This window comes from Heteronotia binoei, chromosome 5 (assembly GCF_032191835.1).
Source record: "Heteronotia binoei isolate CCM8104 ecotype False Entrance Well chromosome 5, APGP_CSIRO_Hbin_v1, whole genome shotgun sequence".
NCBI classification, from domain to species: domain Eukaryota; kingdom Metazoa; phylum Chordata; class Lepidosauria; order Squamata; family Gekkonidae; genus Heteronotia; species Heteronotia binoei.
This window is the reverse complement of record NC_083227.1, coordinates 49381237-49408298: the sequence shown is the minus strand read 5'-3', so window position 1 is coordinate 49408298 and position 27062 is coordinate 49381237. Positions and strand designations below refer to the sequence as shown.

At 41.6% G+C, this 27062-nt stretch overlaps 1 protein-coding gene and 1 non-coding gene across 6 annotated transcripts in view; both read right to left on the bottom strand.

The window, feature by feature from the left end:
* PTPRG (protein tyrosine phosphatase receptor type G) overlaps positions 1-27062 on the bottom strand; it is an 871997-nt gene that overhangs the window by 149386 nt on the left and 695549 nt on the right. For 3 of the 5 annotated variants that reach the window (XM_060239418.1, XM_060239420.1, XM_060239419.1), the window contains exons 9-12: positions 19011-19195; positions 16054-16162; positions 13581-13630; positions 9567-10497 (exon numbers count right to left, since the gene is read on the bottom strand). In XM_060239418.1, coding sequence (XP_060095401.1) covers positions 9567-10497; positions 13581-13630; positions 16054-16162; positions 19011-19195 — 1275 coding nt within the window. The remainder of the gene's footprint in view (positions 1-9566; positions 10498-13580; positions 13631-16053; positions 16163-19010; positions 19196-27062) is intronic. The other 2 variants (XM_060239421.1, XM_060239422.1) reach the window with 1 other exon arrangement.
* TRNAP-CGG (transfer RNA proline (anticodon CGG)) lies at positions 14443-14509 on the bottom strand. Its single transcript has one exon. It is a non-coding gene; the product is annotated as a tRNA-Pro (tRNA).

The following is a 27062-nucleotide window of genomic DNA, read 5'->3' as shown; positions in this document are numbered from 1 at the left end:
GGATCATTGAATTCTATCGTCTGACCTCCCCATCGAATGTCTGGCTCATGCTTGGCTAGCCACCCTACTCACAAAACCACATCGTAAGAGGAGCATGGGGCTATTACAAATGCCTCCTGGTCCCAGTGGTCTTTAATGCCCACCGGTAGTAATTGATTCTCTAACACGCATGGCTCCCCCCTCATCACTGACCCATCCATCTGCTCAAACTGGATGGGGTGCGGCAAAGCCATCGTGGGAAGCCCCAATGCATCCACCAGCTTAGGGGTGATTATGTCTCTTGTGCACCCCAAGTCAATCAAAGCTTTCACCTGCATGGACCTCTTGAGTCTGCTGTTTAGTAAAATTACTGGCACAAAATATAGCGACCCCGTTACTCTCACCCTGAGTGGTGCCGGTTCATCGGCGACCTGTTGACTGTCACCATTTAGAGCAGGTCGTTCTCGTTTCTCGCCGGCTTGTCCTCCCAGGACATCTCACTCAGCTCATCGATGACGATGGTGTCCTTGTCAGGCATCGAGCTCGCAGCTGTGCTGCTCTTCTCCGCATCCTTAGGGCGGCAGGTCTGCTTCTTTGGAGTCGGAGTGCTTGCCTTGGAGGTGCTAGATGGTGGTCTAGAGGGGTTTGGGCAGCGGCTGGCCAGGTGGTTCGGGTCCCTGCACCAAAAACACTTGCGGGTTGCTGGGGGCTTCCTAGTTGCTCTCCCTACCTGGGTTTTCTTTGCCTCCACCTTCACCCCTGGTTTCGGGTCACGGCCCGACTTGCTGCTTTGTTGCTGGCATTGCATGGCCACTCGCTTCATGTTGGTTTCCACTTCTCCCACCAGCTGTATCCATCCCACTAGGGTGGTTGGTCTCGCTTGCTGCAGGGCTCGATCCAGGATACTTGCGTTAAGCCCACGGGTGAAATGCTTGATCTTCATCAGCTCACTCCACCCTCTCATCTTGGCTGTGTTGGTGCAGAACTCAGCCGCATACTCACGAATCGTCTTGGAGCCTTGTTGCATATCCCTCAGGGCAGCCAATGCGCGGGTCTCCTGCAGGGGGTCCTCATACTGGGCCAGTAGGCTTGCAAGAAAGTGGCCACAAAGTCCAGCTCTGGGCTCATGGCCTCATACAGGGTCACGTACCATCTTTTGGCGGCCCCCTTCAATTTCGATCCCAGATAGTCCACACGACTAAATTCATCAGGGAAGGTGTAGCTATTAGCCTGGATCGTGAAATACTCCACCTCCTCAGGATCCTCATCAAAGGCGGCTTCCAATTCCCTTCCTCGGCCCCCTTCTCGAGGGGCCGGGGGAGCTGCCAGTTGCGCCTGTGGCAGTACCGCCGAGGGTCTAGCTGCAGGTGGTTGCGGGGCTCTTCTCGGGTCAGTCGTCCCCAGAATCCGGTCGACTTGCCTGTTGAACTCTCCGGCCATCATGGTGATCATCGCTTGCATCTCATCCCGCAACCCCTTGGCGACCTCTTAGACTTCCTTTCGGACCATCGCTCAGAATTCTTGAGCAATCTCATCTTCCTCCTCTCTCGGGCCCATTGACTCGTGGGTCCCAACCACCTCGGCCAGAGGTGGTTTGGCTTCCGCACTGGTCACTGCTGCGCTCCCCTCCTCTCCAGGCTCGGCCACCTCACCCTCTTCGTTGGCCATCTTCACCCGACGCATGTGCCTGGTTAGGATGGCCTCTCTGTGCGCCGGGGCCTCATCCATCGTGGACAGACGGAATGCGTTAACGCGCTGTTAGAACAATATTTACGGTGTTATGTGAATCACCAACAGTCTAATTGCGTGGACCTCTTGCCGTTTGCCGAGTATGGTTACAACAACAGCGTGCACAGCTCAACCAAGGCTTCCCTGTTTCAGATTGTAAATGGGTATGACGGAAAGCCTGTCCCATTGTTGCCAGGGGGGAGAACGAGCCCAAGACCCCACCTCTTTCAAGTAATGGTGGGGCAAATTAGAGAGCAGCTGGAAGGAGATCCAAGAGAACTTGGAAATAGCCAAGGAGGCTTATAAAAAGCAGTATGATAAATCCCATGTGCCCATTTGGGATTTACAAGTGGGGGACTCTGTGTTTGTGTCAACAAAAAACCTTACTCTCAAAATGTCAAGCATGCGGGTTCAATGATGAGTCGAAGTTGATACAAAGACTACGTTTATTGATAGACCGATACTTTCTGTGTAACAGGTTCTTGAGAATAATGCTGCAAATACATTGATACAATACTTTTAAGGCTTACTTCAAAAGGATTCCTAAGAGTGGGGGTGCGGGGTAGCTCTCACACACAAACTATCATAAATGTCTACATTCTCATAGTGTTATCAGGACTCTGTCCTTGCTTTCCCCAGATGTGTCGCACCCCCTACCAGGAATGTATGGGAAGGTGCTGATTACTTCTTCTCAAGTTAGTTTCATTTCTCCCTACTACTACTTTTCAGGCAATAAAGCAAGACCGGGGGGGGGGGGGAGGAATAACAGAGCTAGCAAAGCTTGGTCCTCCATGATACTTCACAGACCAGTGTTAGGCAGGACCCTATAACAATCAATTATCAATGGAATTTCACCATGCTTGACAGAGCTCAGTGCTCACAGACATGCATAGTACATCTGGGCGACCAGCAGGAGTCCAGCACTGAGAAGCCTATAAAAAGGGGGCCTGCTGAGTAATGCTGAAGAAAATGTACATTAAAACAGAAAGACACAGACGGTTCTACTTATCTGCAGCCCAACAACAGAAATCAGCATTTTCAGCTTTCATTTTTTAAACAAAGGCAACTCAGCAGCAGTAGACAAATATAACATATCCTTCTTGTAACTTTGCCCGTTTTTTTAAAGGGTGAGGAAACTCCAGTTTTGCTAAGAAATGCAACACTTCCCTGTGGCATATGTCACTGCTGAATTAATTCAGTTTGCCTTTTACTAGCTTGGAATTCATCCCAGTAGGAAGGAATAAAAATTATTATAGCATATCTGCTTCAGGGAGTCCTACCTAAAGTGATCACCGACACTTTGAGAGTAAATTTTTCAACAAGCTGAAACGAGAATTGTTTTCTCAAGAAAACCCCTTTCAGTGTTTGGTTTGTTCATTTTGAAATCTGGGACATGACAAGTACATGAGGAGACCACTAAGAATGCCTTGTCTGGAAAGAACCAAAAATGAAGGAAAGGACTATCATATTAACCTGATTAACTATCCAGCATAAACTGGGCTCTGAGAGCAAACATGTTTTTTTTCTCCATAAGTATTCTGCTGTAAATGGAGTCAGACTGTTTGTCAAAGAAAGCACTACCTACCTGACTGGCAACAGTTCTCCTAGGTCTCAGGTAGAGGCCTTCCCCATTGCCTACTACCCAATGCTTTTAAATGGAGGTACAGAGAATTGAACCTGGGGCCTCCTGCATATAAAGCAGATGTTCTGCCACTGAGACACAATCCTGTCCTCTAGTAACACTGTTCAGCATAATAAATGATAGATGTGTGTATAATAGATGTCCGAAATGACAGACAGGGCTTTTTTTCCTGGGGGAATGCAGTGGAACTGAATTCTGGGACCTCTTAGTGGAAACAAAATTCTCAAAAAATGTTTAAAAGTTTATGAGGGGCACTCATGTATTTCTCCTTCATTTCTCATTCGAGGGTTCCGACACCTCTTTTTCCAGAAAAAAAGCTCTGATAACAGACATATATGGAAACTCCCCTTTGTGGCATTCCTAGCCATGCAAAAACCACCAGGAGAAAGACAAATATTTCTCTTTTTAAAACAACAACAAATATTTAGAGCATAAATGGCACAAAATACAAGTGTCCAGATTGCGAATTTCATCAATTTAAAGTTGGAAAATACTCAGGATGCATTTTTTACATCACAATAAACCTGATTGTTTGTGAAGAACCTGGCTTGTTGCTGTGCTTGCATGCTCCTTTCCTTTAGTGTGAAAAGGGTGATTGATTTTAGAAGTTGGTTGTGATATTAGGATATGGGTACCTGGTGGCGCAGAGTGGGAAAGCTGCAGTACTGCAGTCGGAGTCCTCTGCTCACGACTTGAGTTCGATCCCAGCGAAAGCTGGTTCAGGTAGCCAGCTCCAGGTTGACTCAGTCTTCCATCCTTCCGAGGTCGGTAAAATGAGTACCCAGAATGCTGGGGGGGAAGTGTAGATGACTGGGGAAGGCAATGGCAAACTACTCTGTAAAAAGTCCGCCATGAAAACATTGTGAAAAAGCAACGTCACCCCGGAGTCAAAAACGATTGGCGCTTGCACAGGGGACTACCTTCACCTTTTTTTACCTGGTCAAAGTGGAATTGGCTTCCTTCCAAACCAGAATTCTAAAGCACAGCTTAATCTAAGTTCAGGTTGCTTTACAATGGAAAGCATCAGGAAAACATGAGAAATTCTCTGTGTTGTTATAAATAGATATACTGAAATGGAACAATGTGTTCTACTTCCAATAGCAGCCCTTCAGTATTATAGTGCATTTGAGAGTTCTTAAAGCTCACAAACACAGACCAGTTAATATGTGCTACTCACAGTGACATAACAAGTGGGAGCCGGAATATATTCCTTTCCGATTAGCTGCAGGTATTTTTCTCAGTTCTCTGTACACCTGAATACGTTCTTTTCCTGTTTAGACTAGCAACTCTCTTCTACAGTGTCATATTGTATGTACACAGTCTGCTAGTGAAATCTGGTCTGATTCTTTTGTTTATCTGCACGCAAACTGTCTCGGTGACTGCAGCCTTCTTTAAGCAGCACAGCAAAATATCTCAAGAATCACAAGAAATTTGTAACTTAATAATTGTTGCCACATATGGAGAAAGGGAAAAAATCTCTACACAGATGCTTAATTATCCTAATGAGGTTCTCCCTGGCCTTTGCACAACCTCAAGGCTTGTTCAAAAAATTTCCCCCATGTAACAGAAATCCATTCAGCAGAGAAGTCCCACATGGAGACTAAATGAGCCTTAACACACACAGTATTGTCTCAGTTGCGATGCCTCTGGAGGAAGAAGATCAGGATCATGTAAGGATGGATCTGGGAGATGGGGATGGTAAGTGAGGGAGTCTCAATGAGACAAATGCCCAGATGCCTGTTAGTTTTAATCTATAGGCATCTTTTAGAAGAATCCCCCCCTTCTTGGGCTGCAGTATGGTGAACCTATAATTGATGGAGATCCAAAAAAAGATTTGTTTAATGTAATCAAAAAAGGAACTCTCTTGGTTTTTACATCAAATAGAGAAATCTGCATAATTCTAAGTAAACAAAAAAGTTAGAAAATGTTCTCCTAATTTACGTGCAGATATATTTACATGTATCATACATGTAAATACCTAATTTTCAGCACTGCCAAATCAGTGAATACTTAAATCGATACTGGAGCCAGGAACACTACCCTACCAAATCTTACCTGGATCGCATGTTACATTGCAATTTCTCTAACCTTACATTCTGCCAGCATTTCTTCACATTGCTTGTATAATGTTTGTTCTTAATCATGTATGGGTGGTAGGAGTTCTGGGCAGAAGTTACTTCTTTGCTACCCCCTAAGAACTACTTGCAAAAGAAAAGAACACACACATAAAAGAGCTAAAGAAATAAAAGCAACATCTTAAGAAGAAAGAAACTGGCTCCATCCACAGACATCTAGATGCCTGGTTAGCAACATTATCTACTGAAACAGAACTTTAGAAGGTATGAAAATTCATCTTTCCTCAAAGTAATATAGTTCTATGCAAGGTAACCTTGTCTTGGCATTTGCTTACATTCAGAGATCACAATAAGTTTCATGTCACCTTAAAGACTAGTAAGTCTATTTTGGGACAAGATTTTGTGAGGCCAAACCAGTTTGTCAGATGCACGATAGTCATTGAGTGCAACACAGACAATGTCCTTTGGCTTGAAAGATACAGGAATGCACCTAACCCAAAAAAGGAAGCTTGTTAGGGAACACATTTCATGTGCATTAACATGGAGGTAACAGATATAAGCAGTTACTTGTAACAACAGTTCTACAGATTCAAAGTGCCCATTCATGATAATCTTAAAATGGCTTCATAAAATACAGAGAAGCCTTTTCAAGTGGCTTCTTCAGTGAGCCATTTCCTGGGTGCCAGATCACCATGCTATTCAGCCAGCCCCCCACTGTGATTTCTCTCCATGTCACCACCAATAGTTTCTCACAGCAGCTTGTCAAGAGAAGACAAAACACTTGAATTGGATTGTCAGCCAATGAACACCAATGACATGAAGGCAGCTTTACACACACATACACCATATTATGCAAAGTGGTCCCAAGTGAGTACAAAGTGATGACCAAAGAAATGAGATACTTGAGAGAGGCAGAGGGAGAGAGAGATTTACAAGTAATGAATACAGGACACACAGCTAGTAAAACAACTATTAAACATTTATTTAGAGGAAAAGTGAACAACATGGAATAGGCTTATACTGCATGTTAGGCAGAATGAACATAAAAACAAAGAAAATAGTTCAACAATGAAGAAGCGAGGACAAGGCTAAGAGGAGCCCACAGTCTGCAGATGTAACAGCACAGGCAAGGCTACTGTGGCCTGGAAAAAGCTGTCATGATATAGCGGTGCCAGCCTCCAGGTGGTAGCTGGCGATCTCCTGGGATTATAACTGATTTCCAGGTGACAGAGATAAGCTCACCTGGAGAAAATGGCCACTTTAGAAGGTGGACTTTATGGCATTATACCTCACTGAAGTCCCTCCCCTCCCTGCCCTCCTCAGGCTCCACCCCCTAAATCTCCAAGTATTTCCCAACTGGGAGGTGGCAACCCTAGTCCTGAATATTTTGGCCCAGAGTTTTAAGGATACAAGGGAGGGAGTTAATGAGAAGACAACATCTGAGTATTTTCTGTGTAGCTCTATTATATCAAGGATCAAGACAAGAAGCATGACAAAATGGGGTAATTGTGCTTACATGGAAGAGCAACAAATCCAGTTATCAAAAAGAGTATTTTATTTAATTTAAAATGTCTTCCCCAATCTAATTACTGATCACTTATTATAAGATCAACATCAATCCCAATATCCACCTGTTAAGTATTTGTATCAATGGGGGAGAGATAAGACACAAACAATTTAGAGAGGTAGCAGCAACAAACACCCCCCCCCCCCGATATCCTCCTTAGCCACAAATCTATTTTAAGGACAGTCCATGTGAAACAAAAGGCAAAAGAAGGCAGCTCTAGTTCTTCCTATTGACTTTAGATGTCTTGTGTCTTTTTTTAAGCCCCTCTAATATGCCCTATTTTTCCAGTTATTGCTTTGTACATAGTTAAACTATTCATTATTACTATCACAACTGTCATATAATGAGCTTCCAGTTTTTCTATGTATTATATGTACTAATGTTTTCCACCAAAAGAATACAAGCTCTAAAAAGGAATGTGGAAATAATGACAAAAAGAGCACTGATTTGTTGCGTATCTGGAAAAAGCCAGTACGCCCTCTGCAGGCCCAGAGACAACTATGCAGCTATTCCACCTGTTCCACTTTTTTACTGCATGGAACAATTTTGCTGACAACTTCTATTCAGATTTTGGTAAGACTGGGCTGTAAACCAACAGAATCTGGCAATATTTGGCACTAAATGTGCTTCTTTCCCAACTTCTGGGATTGTGTTAATTTGGTCTGAATTTTCAGATCAGATGGTCTACATGTCTACCCAATAAATGCCTCCAGGCCCCAGGGAAAGTCCCACACATAAGAATCCAATACCAGAGTTATTTCATCTGCTCAGAGAAATGATTTTTTTACTGCTTTGTCTCTAATTTGTCACTTTTGTTTATGCACCAATATAATTCAGTTTAAGCCACTTAATACACACAAGGTTTCAAACTGTCAGACTGGAGTTCGCAGGATCATATCTGGAGATTTGTATATTGAAAGGCTGGTCCTTCATTAGCCATTTTCACATCCTAGGAGAAAGACTGGATGCCAGAAATCAGCATTTCAGCACTTCCATATGTAAGTTCTTTCAGAACCCTTGAGCAAATGCCTGCTGGTTTAAGTTTCACCATCATTCTTTACATCAATTAATTTGCTCCACATTCTCTTATGCGGACACTTCAATGTGTGACTTCTCTTCCAATTCATCACCTAAGAAGAATAGTTCAAGTGTTGGCCTCTCTCTTATACCCTCTTTTGTGAAGACAGATGCAAAGAACTCATTTAGCCTGTCATCCATGAGTGCTCCTCTCTTGCATTGGTAGTTCAATGGCCCTACTGTGTCTTTGGCAAGCTTCCTCCTTCTAATATATTTACAAAACAAAATTGGTGAGTTTTTACAAAAAAATCTTTATCCAGCTGCTCTTCAGAAGCTCTTTAAAAATTACACCCTTGCAATACACTTGCCAAAATTTTGTTTATCCCTTCTTATTTGGAGTTTTTAAAGCACATAATTTCTCCTTTTATTAGCTTTTATTTTCACATGGCTGTTTATAGTGTAAATACAATACTATTTAGGGTAGGCAACCATTATTGTTTTCATTAATGGTAATGTCTCCACTAAAAGGCAGACACTTGTATTACAGCTGTATCCAACAGAAGAAAATAAGAAAAGGGCCCCTTCAGAGGAGGAATTAATTATACATTACAAGACTGCCTCCATTAAAGACAGTAACAGTACCAAAATATAAAGAACAAAAGATGACAAACGTATCAGAGGAAAAGCCTTATAACTTACATAAGACTCCATTAAAGTCAACAGGAGGAACATCCAAAATCTCTTCCAGCCTTTAAATTTAAGCAGCAAGATGTGCACATGGTATCCAGCTTTCTCATATAGCAGATCTGCCTCAAGTGATTGACCTGTGCATCTTGAAATAAACTGCGATGTTTTTCACAATCTGCACTGTTGCCCTCTAAATGAAAATTATCCAGGTTAACCAACCACCCTGTTCAATGAGGGAGGGCTTAAAGGGCTTGTGTAAAGTTACAAACCCAGTCATTACAAAAGAACTGACTTTGAAGATGCTGTCAGGTGAGATTGTCAAACTATACAGATGGTAGTCTGCGTCAGCATAAAGAATCTGCCTGCCTCCTTGTCTTTCTGTGACAACTTGCCCTGCCCAAGCAATCCATAGCAATGGATCTCGGAGCATAGAGTGGCCTTTCCAGAAAGCTGTGGTCAGTAGCCAGGAAAGAAAAGCATTCTTTTCTTTCCTTGCCATTAAATGATTAAGACGTTTGTGCTTTTGAAAAAAAAATGTGAATACTCATCTCCATATAGAAAATTAACACATGGCAAACTCTGTCCTCCCCCAAGGTGTATTGGAGCCGCAGACAGAAATTATAGTACAGTATGAGATATTATTATCATTACCAGTATTTCAAAATATGGGAGTTCACAGCATGGAAAATTTATGCAAAGCTTTGTTAAAACATGTAGGGAGGCCACCTGAAAGCTGAAAAGCAACAGCCAAATATTGAAAAAAAACCCCCAACAAAAAATAGAGGAGTATCAGTTTTGTTATGGTGAAACAATTCCATCCACTTCCAGCCCCCTCCTGCCACACTTCCCTAATTCTACAAAAGCCACTCACCTGGGTTAATGGTAATAAATCTGTTATCTGGTGAGTTTTCCTCTTGAAATCTTCCATTTGGTAAAGTTGCCCTTGATGATGTCTCTGGTCTTCTTGAAAACAGTCCAGTATATTGTTCATTTGTGAATGCTGGTGGCACTTGGGTGGAAGGGACTGTTTTGGACTGAGAGTCTGTTTTTGTAACTCCTTCTCCTCTGGGAGTCCTACCTGTTGGGAAAATCTTTTGGCTTGGCTCTTGATCAGGTATGGTTTTATTCCCTCCCTCTTCCATAGTTCTATTAGGAGCAACAGTGGTGTCTGTGGTTTCTGTGTTGTTCTGTACGTCAGCCGTCTCTGTCACATCACTTTTCTCTTTCTTTTCTGAATCCTTTTCTCTCTCGTCCTCATGCTCTCTTTCACCATCCTCACTTTCACTTTTCTCATCCTTTTCTCCATCCTCTGTTCCTTCATTGTCTTTTGTGAGAGTGGAATCATTGTCTGGCCCTGGAGAAGATAAAGCCTCAGTGGTAGTGACCACTGGTCTGACGGACTGCTTACTGGCAGAAGCAGCCGTTGGGAGACGAGTTGGCCAAACAGTACTGGGAAAAGAAGAAATACCACTCCCACTGAACCCAAGGCCTGCAAGCAAAGTGCTGGTGACCACCGAGGCCACCGTTGCTTGACTTCCACTGGAGGAAGGCCCCATCCCAGTTGCCATGGACACAAAGGAAAAGGGGAGGCCTGAGGAAGTCCAAGTAGAAGATCCAGAACTGATGGGAGCCATGTCGGCTGAAGGTGCAGGAGAAGCTGTAGGCTTGAAGAAATCACCAGGGGGAACAAGAGAAGAAAACACAGCAGAGAGACCATCAGTAGAGGTACCTGACATTCTACCTCGGCTCTTTTTTCCTTTTGATTTCCTTTTCTTTCCAAACACTCCATTCTGCCCATTATTCTGTTTAAATAAGACAAGTATATTTAAACAAATGTAGTTAAATCTATCTGGCAACAACACAAAGATTTATGAGACAAACAGCAACAAAGTTAACAAACAACTACACTATGTTTCAGAGAGAGAGAGAGAGAGAGAGAGAGAGATTTCTGCCTTCAAAATCATTCCAGGAAGTTGTAGTTTTCTACTTTTACCTAAAATATAAATTCATAGCTATGAAATTCTACAGGGTCTGGAACTTTACATGACATTTCCCCACCTACACATTTTAATTTTTTCTCCCCATGGTTATAATCCAGCCAGAGTGAGGCACTTTTAATTTCCATTAATTTCAATAGGAGAGTTTAACAATACATAGTTATATCTCTCCCACTGAAATTCGTAGGACTGGAGGGAGTCTAATTTTGGATTGTGTGTGTCTATAATTATTTTGCAAAACATGAAAAGCCTTTTAATTATAGCTGTTGATACCTTGTTGGGGGAGAGAACTTTCCGTGACAGTTCCATACTGTTAAGAATTTTTTTTTTTAGTGGCTCTAGTCGATATTCATAATAACACAAGACTATGTGGCTCATTTGATATTTTTTATTCTCTCCCTCTCTCTTTAATGTCCCATTTCATTTTTCTCCAGACAGTAGGGAATGGAAATAATTTTGTCAAGGCTTATTATATTTAGCTATCACCGATGTGCCTTCCTAAAGGCACATGATTTGTAAAATTATCACCAGAAAATGTTTCTCCTTAAATAAGACCAAAGTTGTTCATTAGCTACAGCTGAAATAATAATCTCAGTATTAAATAGGTGAACTCAGGCTGTGGGCATTGACTAAAGGGAGGCCAAATTATTATAGGGCAGCTATAAAACAGCCCTTTTATGAAGATCACCCTGCAGAACTAAAGTCTTGGCTGGCCTTCTTCACTAGTTTGAGCAGACTTCCAGCAGCATTTTATTTATTTATTTATTTATTTATTTATTTATCTGGGATTTATATCCCGCCCTTCCCATCGAGTGGCTCAGGGCGGCTTACAACCCCGTAGTTTCAGTGATAGTGGAAAGTGCTGTTGAGTTGCAACCAACTTATGATGACCCTGGAGGCTTTTCAAGGCAAGAGGCAGTTTGCCAGCGAAACTCAGAGGCTGTTTGCCATTGCCTGCCTCTTCCATAGTTTTACCCAAATGGAGAAGTTTTAGCCTGCAGTCAACAATCTGAGTTGTGAATTTCCCTGCATGCCAAAGTAGGAAAAAAATAAAAGAGCAGCCGAGCTTCCTTGCAAACCTTCTGGGGTCTATTAACATTGTCTGTTTGTACCATTACCAGTTAGGCTGCGATATGCTCAGCCAATATTCTAGGATTCTGCTATATCTTTATACTAGAAAGAGGAATGTACTAAATGATACCCAAGGGAAACATTCAAAAATTATACCTCTCTTTTGGATTTATTTAACCTAAAACAAAGATGCAGTCTAATGTAATTTAACTCAAGGTCCCCTATAATCAATTGCATTGGAAGCTAAGATTCTCTTCTCTACATATAAACATGTGTTTAACAAGGAGGAAAAACATATCTTTCTGCCATTCTCCTTGCATGAATTTACAAAAAGATGGTAAATAATACATTCAGGTGAACTAATTCATATGACGTAATCTTGAAAATACATGATCCCAATTATGTTTCAGCTGCAGCTCTCACTCTAGATAACTGAATGTCACTCCTAAGTGTACACAGCCAAATTACAATTCATTTTTAAGAAGATGTAAAAGTTTAAAAATTTACACAAATCCATGTCTTTGCTTGTTCAATTTGTTGGGTAGGTTGAACACCCCCCTCCATAAAGATGATTGCAACAAAAGGATGCAGAACAGGACATCGAAAAATAGTTGCGGGGTAGGAGTACTTTCATTATGAAAATAGGCTTAAAAAAAAAGGGGGAGCTTTTTAGGTGAGGGAAAAAAGATGACTAAGCGGGGTGTGTGGTCGGTAGTTATGAATGAAAAAGCATACAGAAAGTTGGGAAAGATTGGGCAGTTCATTTATAACAGATAAAAGAACAAATTCTGTCACATAACACTTCATTAACTGATGGAATTCACTGCCACAAAATGCTCAGATTGCTTTAAAGTAGCAGGAAAATTAATGGAGAATAGGTCTTCCAGTGCTAATCCAGCACGATGACTAAATGAAACCACTACATGCAGAGGCCAGGAACCTCTGAATACCAGTTATTGGGTCGTGGGAATAGGAGGGGGCAGCTGTTACCATGTCTTGTGGGCATTCCAGACACATCTAGATAACCAATGTGCAAAAACAAGGTGCTGGACTACTGGAATATGGGTATGACCACACAGGTCTTTTCTCATGTTCTTTAAAATATGCACCTTGAGGAAAACCATAAGGCAACTGTAGGCATCAGATGAGGTTATATCCTCATCCAAATGCTAACCATTCATTTTGGAAAACAAGAGCATTATAAAACTTATTCCCGGGTGTGTGTGTGTGCAAGGATTTTGCACATACAAGTGGGGGAATGGATGGAAGAGAGATTTTAAGAGGAATTCCTACCACAGGAAAACTGCACCTTGGAAGCTTTGGCAAGCTTGTTTTATCCTGTTCATCTCACTAAGTATGACAAAGAATGTTGAACGTCTAGCACATTTTGAAATCCTGGCTGGTGTCTGTACAGAACTTCCAAAGATGAAAGAAAATGGTGACAAGTATGTTCTCACCATATTGATTCAGTCCACAGGTTTGTCTGAACATTTTATAATGACGCTCAAGTGCCAAAGATTTTGAAATTACGGATGTTTGTTTACAGCAAAAATCCAAGTTTACCAATGTAAGTATATCATCATTACTCCCAGGATTATATGTAGCCTCTCTTAGATAATTCTAACTTATCCAATGGCAAAAATCATCTCAAGATAATACATGAAAATCTGCCAAATGTATTAATTCCATTCAGGGTTTATTTTATTGGAGATTTACTATATTGTGCTGCCACCTGGTGGGTAAAGATGGTGCAGCTTTTATAATGATTTTTTTTTTAAAAAAATGTTCATTCCAATAACTCATTTTCCAAAACTTACCACTCCTGTTTTGACTATTCTGGTCCCCTCAAAAATTCGAGTTGTGTTAGCTGAGGAACAGAGAAAAGCAATATTTAAATTTATTATCAAACTGGTAAAATTACCTCAGAAATAAAAGGTAACAAAATATTAAAACACACTATTTGAAAAGGCAGCTCAGTTGTTCACATGGAGGAATAAAGGAAACAAACAATCCTTATGGATAAGAAAGAGGCTTTAAGCATTTTTGCCCTTCCCATTTCAAGTTCTCCTTGATTCTTCTCCACTTGTGAAAGCCAGCAATGCACTCCACAAGGTGCTGGCTCATAAAGACTTCTTTTTCCTTAAACTTCATATCCATCTGCTTGTCAAAATATTGGTATTTTGTCAGTATAAATGACTTAAGAGGACCCATACTCGCCTTCTCTGCAGGGGCAATGAGCTTCTGTTTCTGGAGTTAACGTAAAAGTGGGATAATTACTCCAGATACAATTTCCTCACATGGGATTGGATTTTTCCCCCCTCAGGAGAAATAGCACACACAGATACATCCAGGTATCACAACCTATTATGCAGTAGCATATCCATGGACAGACATCAAAAAGACAATTCCATTTGTCCTGTGAAGTGAGGTTTCCCGGTACTGTTTTAGAATTGTACACTCAGGAACCAGGGGTTTTTTTCCAGCTGGGGGGAGGGGGGTCTTGTTCTATCTATCAGTATTTTGTTTTCAAATGTGCCTAAGGCACATGAACATATGAAGCTGCCTTATACTGAATCAGACCTTTGGTCCATCAAAGTCAGTATTGTCTTCTCAGACTGGCAGCGGCTCTCCAGGGTCTCAAGCTGAGGTTTTTCACACCTATTTGCCTGGACCCTTTTTTGGAGATGCCAGGGATTGAACCTGGGACCTTCTGCTTCCGAAGCAGATGCTCTACCACTGAGCCACCGTCCCTTCCCAAATACAGATTTGTTAGGAGCTAGTTTCTTGTCCTTATAATTAAAATTTAAAACATGTTTTTTCTGGCCATATTTCATTTATTTAGAGTTTTTACTCAAGGTTCATGGAATATATTGTGATTGTATATATATTTCTCATGCCAAGGATTCAAAATTTTATTAAATATTTTCTTTTGCTTCTTTATTTGGCTGTGTGTAGTTTTGATTGCCAAAAGCAAGACCAACACAATTTAGTAGAAAACCCATGAAATGAGTTCTCTTTCCTGACAAGGCTCTATGATTTTTAAACTGCTAAGCTAAGCTCACCCCATAGCTTGTTCTGCTTTTTTTTTTCTTCCAATAGGTGAGTTCCAGCAAATATCCATTATTTAGATGAGACTGCAAAACCCCTTTGTTATGCATTTTAAACACAGCAGATGTGACAAGAAGTCACATTAAGAGGAGTGACATTGCAATTTAACCAGAGAAATGGATGGTGAGAAGAAGTCCATTTCTAGCAAAGGAGTCAGATAAATGCCAGATTTGCAGTGACTGCAGCAACTACTTTGCTAACACTTCCCCATTGTTCAAAATTATTGCCCTGTTTATGATGTCAAATCTACAATGCCACTCAAGACAAACTACAGTTGGAATATGACAAACAACTATTCATCAGAAGCAATTATGTGTACTAAAAAAAGATCAGCTGAAGAAACAATAATAATTGCTATTCATTCATTCATTCATTCATTCATTCATTCATTCATTCATCTAGTAACAAACCATAGTTGTTATTATGTCTGAACCATGCCAAACAGCAGCAATTTATGGAAAAAGTAAAGATTTTGGAAGCTGTGGCTCAGAATATAACGATGTCCACAAGCAATTCAGTGTACACAGTGGATATTTCCTGGTTTATACTTCTGACTGTTGCTTCTCCCTTCCGTGGTGAGAGCACAAGTGTAACAGAGCTGCACTGGGAAGAACGAACTGAAAAGTTCCCTTTGAGTCCACCTGATATTACACTACTTTTGTTTTCATAGATAGCATTCATTTTGGACCCTTTGGAATAAAATATGCTGATCTGGCTAATAGCATTTATTACTTCCTTTATCAGCAAATTAGTGACAGACAGAGTATGCAGAGTAGATTCCTGCATACTGTGGAAAACTCAGAGTATTCAGGAAAGTTATGGTTTTTATACCTTCCCTGTTGCTCCAGTCCATGGGGACCAAGGGTTGTGCAGAGCCCTTATGCGCCAACATATGTTGACAGAAGACAGCAGCATGCAGGCATGAGTCCACACCAGGCCAGAGTTCAATTTCCACTCCTTATCCTGTGCCTCACTCCAAAGGAAGAAAACTCACTGGCTAGAAAAGCCAGCTATTCTGCAAATCACAAATCACACAAAAAAAGTTCCTACTAACCTTAAATGATTACAACTGGATAGAAGCACTGCTCCTAAAGGCCACACTGGCTGGTAAACCTTTTTATCTACACCCTTTGGTAGGCAAAGAGAAAGTTACAAAATAAAAGGAAAATCACATGACTTTACCTTGAAAGAGCATTGTTTGGCTAAAATCACTGCGCATGTCATTTCGGCAAACTGCTTGAACTCTGAACAGATAAAGGATGTCAGGTGAGACATGGCTAATGATGGCTTTCTGTTTAAAAAAAATAGATATTATTCAGTATTATCCCTCCCAACAAGATCCTGAACAATCAGCCTGTAAAACATAAAGAAAACATAAAGTACATTTTATACCAAGGGGAGGGGATGACTATATGAGCAAAGAGGAATTTGCCCCCTTGAATGCGGGTCTAACTTAAGGGATGATGCCAAAGGACACAGAACTTCAGAGATTTTATACAGTTTCTATGTATGGATTAAATGGTGCTCTTCACCTACAATAACCAATGGACCTCAGGTGAAGGTGGCATAACTAAATCCATCCCATGCCTCCATGGAACAACTGGTAAATGGTAACTATCATTTAACACTTGCCCAAGAAGTAAGAGTTGCCATATGGGAAGGCGTTCAAGGCTCAGCATACAATTTTAACAGTGAACGGGAAGGGCATTCTCCCTCTTTTCATGACCCTGAGGGGACCAAAATGGATTTATGATGGTTCCCAAAATGGAACCAATAAAGCAGTTGAAAATCTGAACATTAAAAGAAGAGTGTAGGAGTGCAGACCTAGCTTTATATCCCCCTGTCTTATATTCACATGTTTGACATTAAAGGCTTGTATAATCACCTCAATTAGGTGGCCTCAACATAACTCAAAAAAAGCACGGGCCTCTAAGAAAAGGCTCTTGCCTGTGCAATCAACACTTATTTTTGTTCTGGATACTACTGAAATTATTCAACCTGCTCTTGCAGAAGTTCTTGTGAAATAACTAAAAACCTTCCCAGTGATCATGTACTAATCAAAAGAGAATTTGGGGAATGGCAACATGAAGCTACACTCCTAAAACGCATAATTCAGCTCATAAAAGAGCTACATCCACCAGCTAATTATGTGAAAGCACTGAAGAGATTTCTTGTTTATTTGTGACTTTCTAAATTGATTGTTTCTGACAAGATTACATACATAATTTTGATATATCTTCTTGAAAGCTGACATTCAGGGCCACCCAGATCTGGTGGCAGGGAAGTGAATGGAAATGGGGGTACAAAAATCCCTTAGGGTCTACCTACCTATTTTTTTTTCTCATGTTCTTACCCTGAATGATACCTGGAAGCATCTAGGGTGGGGCCATGGCTTAGTGGTTGAGCATGTGCTTTGAATGCAGAAATTCCCAAGTCAAATGCTCCATCATTTCCAGTTAGAAAGTTCAGGTAGGAGGTGATGTAAAAGACCTCAACCCTCATACCTTGGAGAGTTGCTGCTAATCCGAGTAGACAACATTGACCATGACAGACCCATGGTCTGATTCAATATAATGTAGCTTCAGGCTTGTGGTTTCAATCCTGTGGTTGAAAGCTGAAGCCCAAGCAGAACCCTAAGCTTTGAGAAGACATGTCTCGCTTCCTTTCCAGTAGAGAGCTAGGAGCACTCGTGAAGCACTTCCATCTATAGCTGCACAGCGAAGGCTAGTTCTGACCTATGCATTTGTAGGTGATATGAATGGACTTACAGGAACCCTGGCTATAGAAAGTGAAATGTTCCCTATCTGTTTTTTCACTTCCATGTGAGATAGAAGGGACAGGCAGAGGAGCACCCAGAAGGTGCAGGAAAAAGAACACAAGTGGAATGGCATCTGAAGAGCTCAGAAAGCAGATCCATTTGGACAGGCACCCTGATGGCCACAGGTTGGTGCTATCTGAAATACATAGCTCCAAAGTGTTAGGTAATGGAAGCACCTGCAATAGCTAAGCAATCAGTTCTAAAATAATTTTTTAAAACCCTGAAACTTGTGCAACAGCTATTCCTGGGGATGACTGTTCCTCCCCCCTTTTCTGACCACATTTTCCTTCTGATTAACATAATCTCTGCTTATTGCTAATTAATAAGAGTGTGAAGTGATGACAAGACTGAGATTATAATACATCATAACCTTGGATGCCTTTCAGAAGATTGCTTTCTGATTTTGTGAAGCACATCACTCCCTAATGTGACCCAGATAACAACTTCTAGTGGGGGGAAATTGAAAATATAAATGGAAATTAAGTAAAAGAACCTCAATCTAAGGGAGAATAAGAGACATATTATTCTATAACTGATTGAATGATACCCAAGGAGCGAGTATTTGCGAAGGAGGAGAAAAGAAGATAACTGTCATTAGAAATTTTACTCATTGCAGCTGCATTTTTATGTGCATATACAATTACTGATTTCATTATTCCAGGAGCTTGCTTTGATTAACAATAAACTGAGTCCTTTCAAAATGGAATATGTCACTTTGAGTCTATACACATGGAATTCTAAAGAGCTGTACAGTTGTCGCTTGCCTCAGCTTGGACAAGCCAGTTGAATGCCAAGTAGATCCCATCATAAGAGCCAGATTGGTATTCCCATCCTCATTCAGACATTCCTGACCAGCGTTTCTTTTTCTTATGAAATCTAAACTACTCCTTTGTTGATATGACTGTACAGTCAGCTCCAAAGGCAAGTAAGGGATGGTGGTGATAAAGCAAAGAGTCCCCAGTTATGTCTCATGGCCTGCTCGCAGGAGAAACTATTAACTTTCACAGGAGATTTTCAAGATTAGGCATTGGGTCTAAGAGTACGAACCCAGCCTGTTTCCTCATCAAGTAAACTAATTCCCATGCAGCCTTCACAGCAGTACATGCAAAAGAACATGCCAACAAACCAGAGGACCAGGACTGGATGCTGTAATGCCATAGGGTGTAAATACCACCTTATACCTTTCTGTCTTGAAAGGGTCTGAGTAGAAACCATAAGCTCAATTTATGCTCCAAACACTTCAAACCCCCACCTTCTACAGAGGAAAGACAGAGTAAAGTTTTCTCAATAGCAATGGCAATTTCTGATGCTGCAGTTTTACCAGGTCCTTGTCACTGTCCTTGGTGAAGGTCTTTTCCTTTTCATCTTCATTTTTAGTCCAGCTGTAGGAAATCATATAGTTCATAATAGGAGGGTGATAGATTGTCTCTGGTTGGTTCCACGTCACCAGCAAAGCTGTTCTGTTTAGTGGCTGCACCTTCATATTGACAGGAGGAGTGCTGCAAACTAAACAAAGGGGGAAAATATGAGATGCTAAGATATAAGGGAGTGGGGAAGCCATTAGAAAGTCAAATCTCACCTTAGAGTTGCTCACAGTGCTGTCCTCTAAACAGAGTTGCACACTTCTAAGCCCTTTGCCCTCAAATGCACTTGGAAGGGTACACTCTGTTTAGGATTGCACAGACAAGTTCTATTTACTGCTAGTGATACTTTCTATACCTTCCTTTCTTCCTGATGGAATGGTCATCCCATCAGAGTGTGCTCATATATTTTTCTCTGCCACCATGAGGGTTAAGAAACTAATTGTTGAAGTCATAGATCTAAGGGCTCTGGTGTTCCTGTACCCATTGCTGTTAGTTTCATTACTTTTAATTTATTGCTGCATATTTATAGTTTTATTTTTTTAAAAAAATTATGTGTACCACCTTGTGTGCTTTGTCTCTGAGGCAGCATAAAAATAATTTATATCACTCAAACAGGAAGGAGTGAATCAGACAAAAACTTCTGAAATGATCTCAACTGCAGAAAAAAAGTTACGTGGCTTCTCATTAGTTTTCATGGTTTATATAGGTCCACTGTCTGAGAGTCCACAATAATAACACTTCCACAAAAGAACAGCTGATCTACACACTTGCTAGCAAAATTAAAGGAAGGAACTTTTAAAAGACAACCACACCATTTTAAAATGACGTACTCCAGATTCTTTTTTGTTACAAATACTGATATGGCTATCTAAAGTGTTGCAGGCTGTTCAAAAGAGTATTAAATTGTAAGAGAGCTAAAAGTTATCAATAGGCATCTAAGATGCATCAAATAACTTCTGTGGAACACAACCTTCTATATGCCCCACAAGAACTATTAAAGAGGGAGGATGGCTGTTCGGAAAGGTTCCTTTACTTTACTTTTACTTTACTTTATTCGATTTATATCCCGCCCTACCCCACCGAGTCCTTTCAGCAACTGCTGCTGTGCAAGAAACAAAGGTAAAAAGGGTACTCCCTACATATATGCATAAACAACTCCTTCATTGTGGTCCCTGAGAAATATATAGCCAAAATGACTTCCCATCATGCTAACCCACAGTAGCTCATTTTAGCACCTGGCTTTCTCTTTATCTTCTTAGTCTGTTCATTAGCCCAAAGGCAATGAACAATCCACAGCTGTGACCTGGCACAATGATGTGACTTGGAGCTCCTGTGTGCTATAACACATAAATATGTTAGCAATGGAAAGCACTGATAAATGGTAAGGCACTGCAAAGGCTGAAAATCCATTCAGCAATAGCAAATGATTTCTGATAGTAAGGGAAGAATTAAAGATAAGGATCATGATGAACCAATTCTAGATTGGTAGAGAAAGGGGAGGGCAAACTGACCCACATTCCAGTAGAACTACCACTCACCGAAGAGCAAGTGGGAAGCTTGTCTTCTGTGTGAAATAAGAATTCTGCCCAGTTACAACAATGGCCAGATCAGCCCCCCCCCACTTAAACTAACAGAAGTGTAAAGAGACACCACTAGGTGGCACTAACAGGCTACTGATAAATTACTGTACTTTTTGTGCTACAAAGACCAGCTATTTTTAAGCTTTTGAAACCCTGATTCATGGACAGTACATCTAGACAGGATCTCAAGCCTGCTTGCCAAAGTCTAACCTCAATCCCAGGGAATGCCGGCCAGAACGGAATATTTGCTGACATTGGAAGTTCAAACCTTCACTCGCCATCTTGACTCCAGGAATTTCAAGTGCCCCCAGTGCTCCACATGCATATTTTTCTGGCAACAGGTAGGCCAAGATTGGTATCTCTGTATTTTAGTCAGGGGGGCTGAGATGATATGGACTTGCCTGAAGCCATTTAATGAGTTAATGGCTGAAGTGAGAATTGAATCAGGGATGACTCAGGTCATGCTCTGTCCGCTCTACACTACACCAATTCTGCAATACATGTAATGTATAATGTCACATAATTTCAGTATTATTTTGCCTACACAAAGGAAGGGCTGTGGTAGGGGTGTGTACTCAGTATAAACTGAGCCAAATAAATACCCAAAAATACCAATAAGGGCTTTTTTATTATTGGTATTTTCCAGGTATTAATTAAGGTGAACAGAGATCAAAAATCTGTATTCAGCTACCAGTACAGTTGAGCCTGAAAAAAGTTTTGGGTTTTTTTGCTTTTATTCAGTTGACAGCTACACTGCAAGCCAGCCCCAGCTGAGGCGGCACAGAGCTGTCAGCTCTGCACTGCCCCAGCTGATCCTTTCTTGCAACAAAGAGCCAGCCCAGGATCAGAGGAGGTGGTGGGAGCTCCCCACTGCAGGCAGATCCTGGGGTCAGCTTCTCCTGGTCTGCAGTTTAAATCACCAGGCAGAAGGGACTGGATGGTTCCTCTTGCATCTCAATTTAAACCGAGATACAAGTGAAGCCAGCCCAAGATCAGACTTTTGCAAGGCATGGAGAGGAAAAAGTAATTTAAAGGGAATTTAAATGCCTTTTTTTTCTTCCATGCCTTTTGCAAGCCGTGCTGCAAATGAACTCCAATGAAGCAAGTTCACTCACAGCACAGCTTGCAAAAGGAATTTAAAGGGACCACATCCCTTTAAATGCCTTTCCTCCATCCACTGGAAACAATGGAGGATGGGGACACCTTCTTCTGGGGCCATACAGAATTTGACCCCCTAGTTCAGCCCTTTTGAAACTTGGGAGGCATAAGCAGCTATGCTGCAAATTTGGTGCCTTTACCTCAAAAAACAGTCCCCCCCCAGAGTCCCAGACTGATTCTCCATTATAACTTTTAATGGTCCCCATAAGGTATAATGGAGCAAAACAAAGCAAAAAACAACATACTGGCAAGTCCAAATACTTTCCAAATCACAATACCATGTGTTTCTCATATTCTGACAAAAAAATTTTTTGGCTGGACTAAGACAGTTAAACCACGTCATGTTAGGCAGTGTGCTAAATCACAGGTTATGTTAGATACAGAACTGGAAACAACACTGACATAGATTTGAGTTAAGTTAGCATCAGAAAATATCAGCCCCAACAGAAAGTAAGCAGCTGACCACAAAGCCATTATTTATGTGAGCTTACTCCTGATTTCACATGAATGAAAGAGTTTTGGAGACCCAAAAGGCTTGTGAAAGAGCCACATTTTTTTATTAACCAAAAGAGCCACAGTTACTTGATCCCTGGCTTGAGGCCTGCACCTCAGAGAGAGTCGCAGATTATCCATTCCTATGGATCATTTCAGTTCTTTACCTGAACTCCATGGTCAATGATCATGACATCCAGGGGTCATTTTGTAGAAAAATAAGTGGTGGAGCTCATCTAGGGATTGTTATGCAGCTGCACATACTATTCAATGGACAAGGAGGTGGAACTCTCAGAAAGAGAAGGTGGAACTCTCAGAAAGGTTCAGGAGCTGTGCTCCTGTGAGCTCCCACTGAATCAGAGGTCTGATGACATCTTCTCTTTCGTTCTGTGCTCTGAACTTGGGCTCAAAACAAGACATTGCAATGGTGCTACAGGAACCTTTTCTTAGCATTAATGCTTAGGACTGCAAAAAGTAGGCTTGCTAGTCACAATAAGTTTATGGATTTTTTTAAAAAATATGCATTTCATATCAAATAGGCTTATAAATTACTCACAACAAAATCTTCATTAACACCTCTGCTCAGGGCTTTTTTTGAGCAGGAACGGACAGGAATGCAGTTCCGGCTGGCTTGGTGCCAGAGGGTGTGGCCTAATATGCCAATGAGGTCCTGCTGAGCTTTTTTACAAAAAAATCCTATGTGAAACAATGATGATGTCAGGGGGTGTGACCTAATATGCAAATGAGTTCCTGTAGGGCTTTTTCTACAAAGAAAGCCCTGCCTCTGCTATAAAATACAGCTCTGCTACAACTGAATTATTCTATTATTTTTTAAAAATAAAAAGCCAAACTTGTAATTCCATCAATTCCAAATACTTTTCTATCCAGTTGATATATCAGAAGTTTCATCTTGTCCCTTCCCCCCTCCCACCAGCATGCAACATGACTCACTTTGTGAAGCATTTGGAATTATGGCCCATTTGGACCATTCCTTGCCTGTAGATAGCTGTTGTACATCCCTAGTTGGCCTACACCAGGGGTGGCCAAACTGTGGCTCTTCCACACATATTGTGTGGCTCTCAAAGCCCCCACCACCCCATCGGCCAACTTGGAGAAAGTATTTCTGTCTTTAAATCACTTCTCCAAGCCAAGCCAGCTGGCGGCTTGGAAAATGTATTTAAAATTAAAGGTGCTTTCTTTCCACCTCTTCATTCCCCATCTATTTGCCTGCCTGCTTGCCTTCCTGTCTTGCAGCTCTGGCAAACCTGGGCAGTACAATAAAAAGTAGAGACATCACGCTGCCAACAAAAGTCCATATAGTCAAAGCGATGGTATTCCCAGTAGTAATGTACGGCTGTGAGAGCTGGACCATAAGGAAGGCCGAGTGCAGAAGAATAGATGCTTTCGAGCTGTGGTGCTGGAGAAGAATCTTGAGAGTCCCTTGGACTGCAAGAAGATCAAATCAGTCAGTCCTAAGGGAAATCAACCCAGACCGTTCCTTGGAAGGTCAGATGCTGAAGCTGAAGCTCAAATATTTTGGGCACCAAATGAGAAGAGAGCACTCCCTGGAGAAGATCCTGATGCTAGGAAAGACAGAAGGCAAAAGAAGAAGGGGACGGCAAAAGATGAGATGCCTGGACAGCGTTACTGATGTAACAAACACAAATTTGAGCAGACTTTGGAGGATGATGGAAGACAGGAGGGCCTGGCTTGACTTTGTCCATGGGGTTGCAAAGAGTTGGACTTGACTGTGTGACTGAACAACAACAACACATTAATGCTAACTGGTGCTACGCACAATACCAGCACCTTTTTGTTGGGATCCCCCCCAGTCCTGTGGGGAAATCGGTGGAAACTGGTACAATCTTATATATGAGTGCCGGTACCTTTTAAAAAAAGAATTGGGTTTACAAAATAAGAGCAATAAGGAGAAAGAGGCAGAAATCAAAGTCTGTTGCCAAGTTTGTAAATTTTACACAGTGTGTGCTTTAAATGTATTAATACATGCACATAAGCCAAGGGTTAGATTTGTTGATGCTCTTGTTGAGGCTTCCTTGAGGTGATTTTGTTAGAGATGTTTTGTTAGAAGCCAGTTATTCTTAGACAATTGGAGCCCATCAATGAAAACAGGCACTGCATACAAGGACTCTCAGCAATGTTCTCCCTCCATAGTTCCCATAACTACAGAGAAGATTTTGCTCAGGTTTTCACACGAAAGATGTATCCAGATATCCTCAACCTGTTAGCACACACTGCATAAGACATACTATATTTAGCTCACAGTGCCAGACATAAAGCAAGGATTATGCAGACTGAAGGTTTAAAAAAAACATTCTGGTTTCCTGTTTATTCTCTACTACTCTCCATTGAAAAAAGGCCTACAGAGCTTGAGACAAATTCCCTGTTAAACTGGAATATGCTTCTGTCTGTGTGCTTAAATCTACTTAACACTGCTCCCTCACCATCTCTGTTATTTTTCACACAGCTTGACTGGAGCAAGCAGTTGGCTGACTAGTCACAGAAAGGTTCAAGAGTTGGGGAGGTAAAGGGAGGCCACTATATGGGAAAACAAGTCTTTGTTATCATGCTATTAGGAATGAGCCCACCAAGTGGTAGAAGTGTACATGGAAATGTGGCTACAAAGCAGGGCTCCAACTGAGCCAACTAGGTGAGTATCAACCCCATATTCCCATTTCAACTGGCTTTGTCAGGACCACAGGGATAAGGGGAGGGGACCAGAAAGAGGAAAATCCAAAGGGCTTATGTTTCCAATGGAGCTAGGCAAGTCATGTAGTTTGGTTTTATACCATGTTTGGTCTGGGCTTGGGTGGTTAGGACACATTCAGACGGAATTTTTCTCAAGAAGTGAGTCCTAGGTTTTTGGCCCTTGCTCTTTGGGTCCCCTTTTGCTGCCTCACAAAATCCTGCATAGTCACTCAGTTGTGAGCCCAAGTGGTAGCTGTGTTAGCTATTGCTTGCATTTGAATGCTTCCATTCCATCTTTCCTCCCAAAAGCAAGGTAATGCTTGTTTCTTTCCATAATAAGAGATGTGATGGATGCGTGGTGAGGACTGGCATAACAATGGCAAAACTACCAAAGGACTCAAATTTGTCTAATAGTTACCTAAAGCAGTTATTTTGGGGAGTGACTTATTTGCCAATAAAAAGTCATAAATTTCCATACTGCCTCTGCCACTTTCTAACACCACTTATTCCCTTCTACTTCTGGGGACAGTAAACAAACACACTGCTGAGTTGCGAGACACTGTGTGTGTGTGTGTAAAGTGTCATCATGTCAAAGCTGACTTACGACAACCCCAGCATGGAACTTTCAAGGCAAGTGAGAAGCACATGTGATTAGCCAATGCCTTCCTCTGCAGAGTCTTCCTTGATAGTCTCCCTTCCAAGTATTGATCCTGCTTAGCTTCCAAGATCTGATGAGATTAGATTATACCATGTCACCTTTATTAAAATGTCCCATGACATTTTAATAAAGGAAAGGAAAGGTCCCCTGTGCAAGCACCAGTCGTTTCTGACTCTTGGGTGATGTTGCTTTCACGTTTTCATGGCAGACTTTTTACGGGGTGGTTTGCAATTGCCTTCCCCAGTCATCTATGCTTTCCCCCCAGCAAGCTGGGTACTCATTTTACTGACCTCGGAAGGATGGAAGGCTGAGTCAACCTCAAACTGGCTACTTGAAAACCCAGCTTCCACTGGGGATCAAACTCAGGTCGTGAGCAGAGCTTAGGACTGCAGTACTGCAGCTTTAACACTGTGCCACGGGGCTCTTTTTAAAGGTAAAGGTAGTCCCCTGTGCAAGCACCAGTTGTTTTCGACTCCGGGGTGACGTTGTTTTCACAATGTTTTCATGGCAGACTTTTTATGGGGTGGTTTGCCATTGCCATCTCCAGCCATCTACACTTTTCCCCCAGCAAGCTGGGTATTCATTTTACTGACCTTGGAAGGATGGAAGGCTGAGTCAACCTGGAGCCGGCTAATACCTGAACCAGCTTTCACTGGGATCGAACTCAGGTCGTGAGCAGAGGGCTCCAACTGCAGTACTGCAGCTTTACCACTCTGCACCATGGGGCTCTTTTTAATAAAGCATTCTCATTCATTTCTAAAATACATTAGGATATAATTTTGAAGTGACGATAACAAGGCACCACACATAATGAAAAAAGTCCCTGCCCCTGTGTTATGGGATCACAATTCAAGAAACTGTACACATGAAGGAAGAAGTGAGAAGGGAATGTAGGTAGTGGACATCTAAATTAGAAAATCAACGTATACGACTCCACAAGAAACAAAAAAAAAAAACCCACAGTGAAAGAGGTAATGGACACCTGGTGATGCACAGCATGTTCTTGAAAGATGACATGCAATGAAGACTGACATATATCAGGGGGAAGGAAAAGAGAGAATTCATATGGAATACTCAAGAAATATCCCAGATGCTGATTTAGAGTCAAACACCACTTGGTGGGTGCTAATGGAGTAAAATTATAACTGCTCATTAGCTAAGTCTGGGATCACAATTAAAGGTGGCACTTGAAGGCAAATCCCCACTGATGACAAGCAGTGCCATGTAAGACTCTAGTGAAGGCCAATCAGGAACCTTTGGGGAGGCAATCAGGCATCTGTGCCAGAGAACTCTGATGTCAAGAGACTCTCTCTTGGGACATTCAAGTAAGTGTTGTGAAGCTTGCAACAGCACTGTTAATGAGACCCAAGGCTTTTACAATCCAACAAATATGCTGTAATAGGTAAAATGTTTAT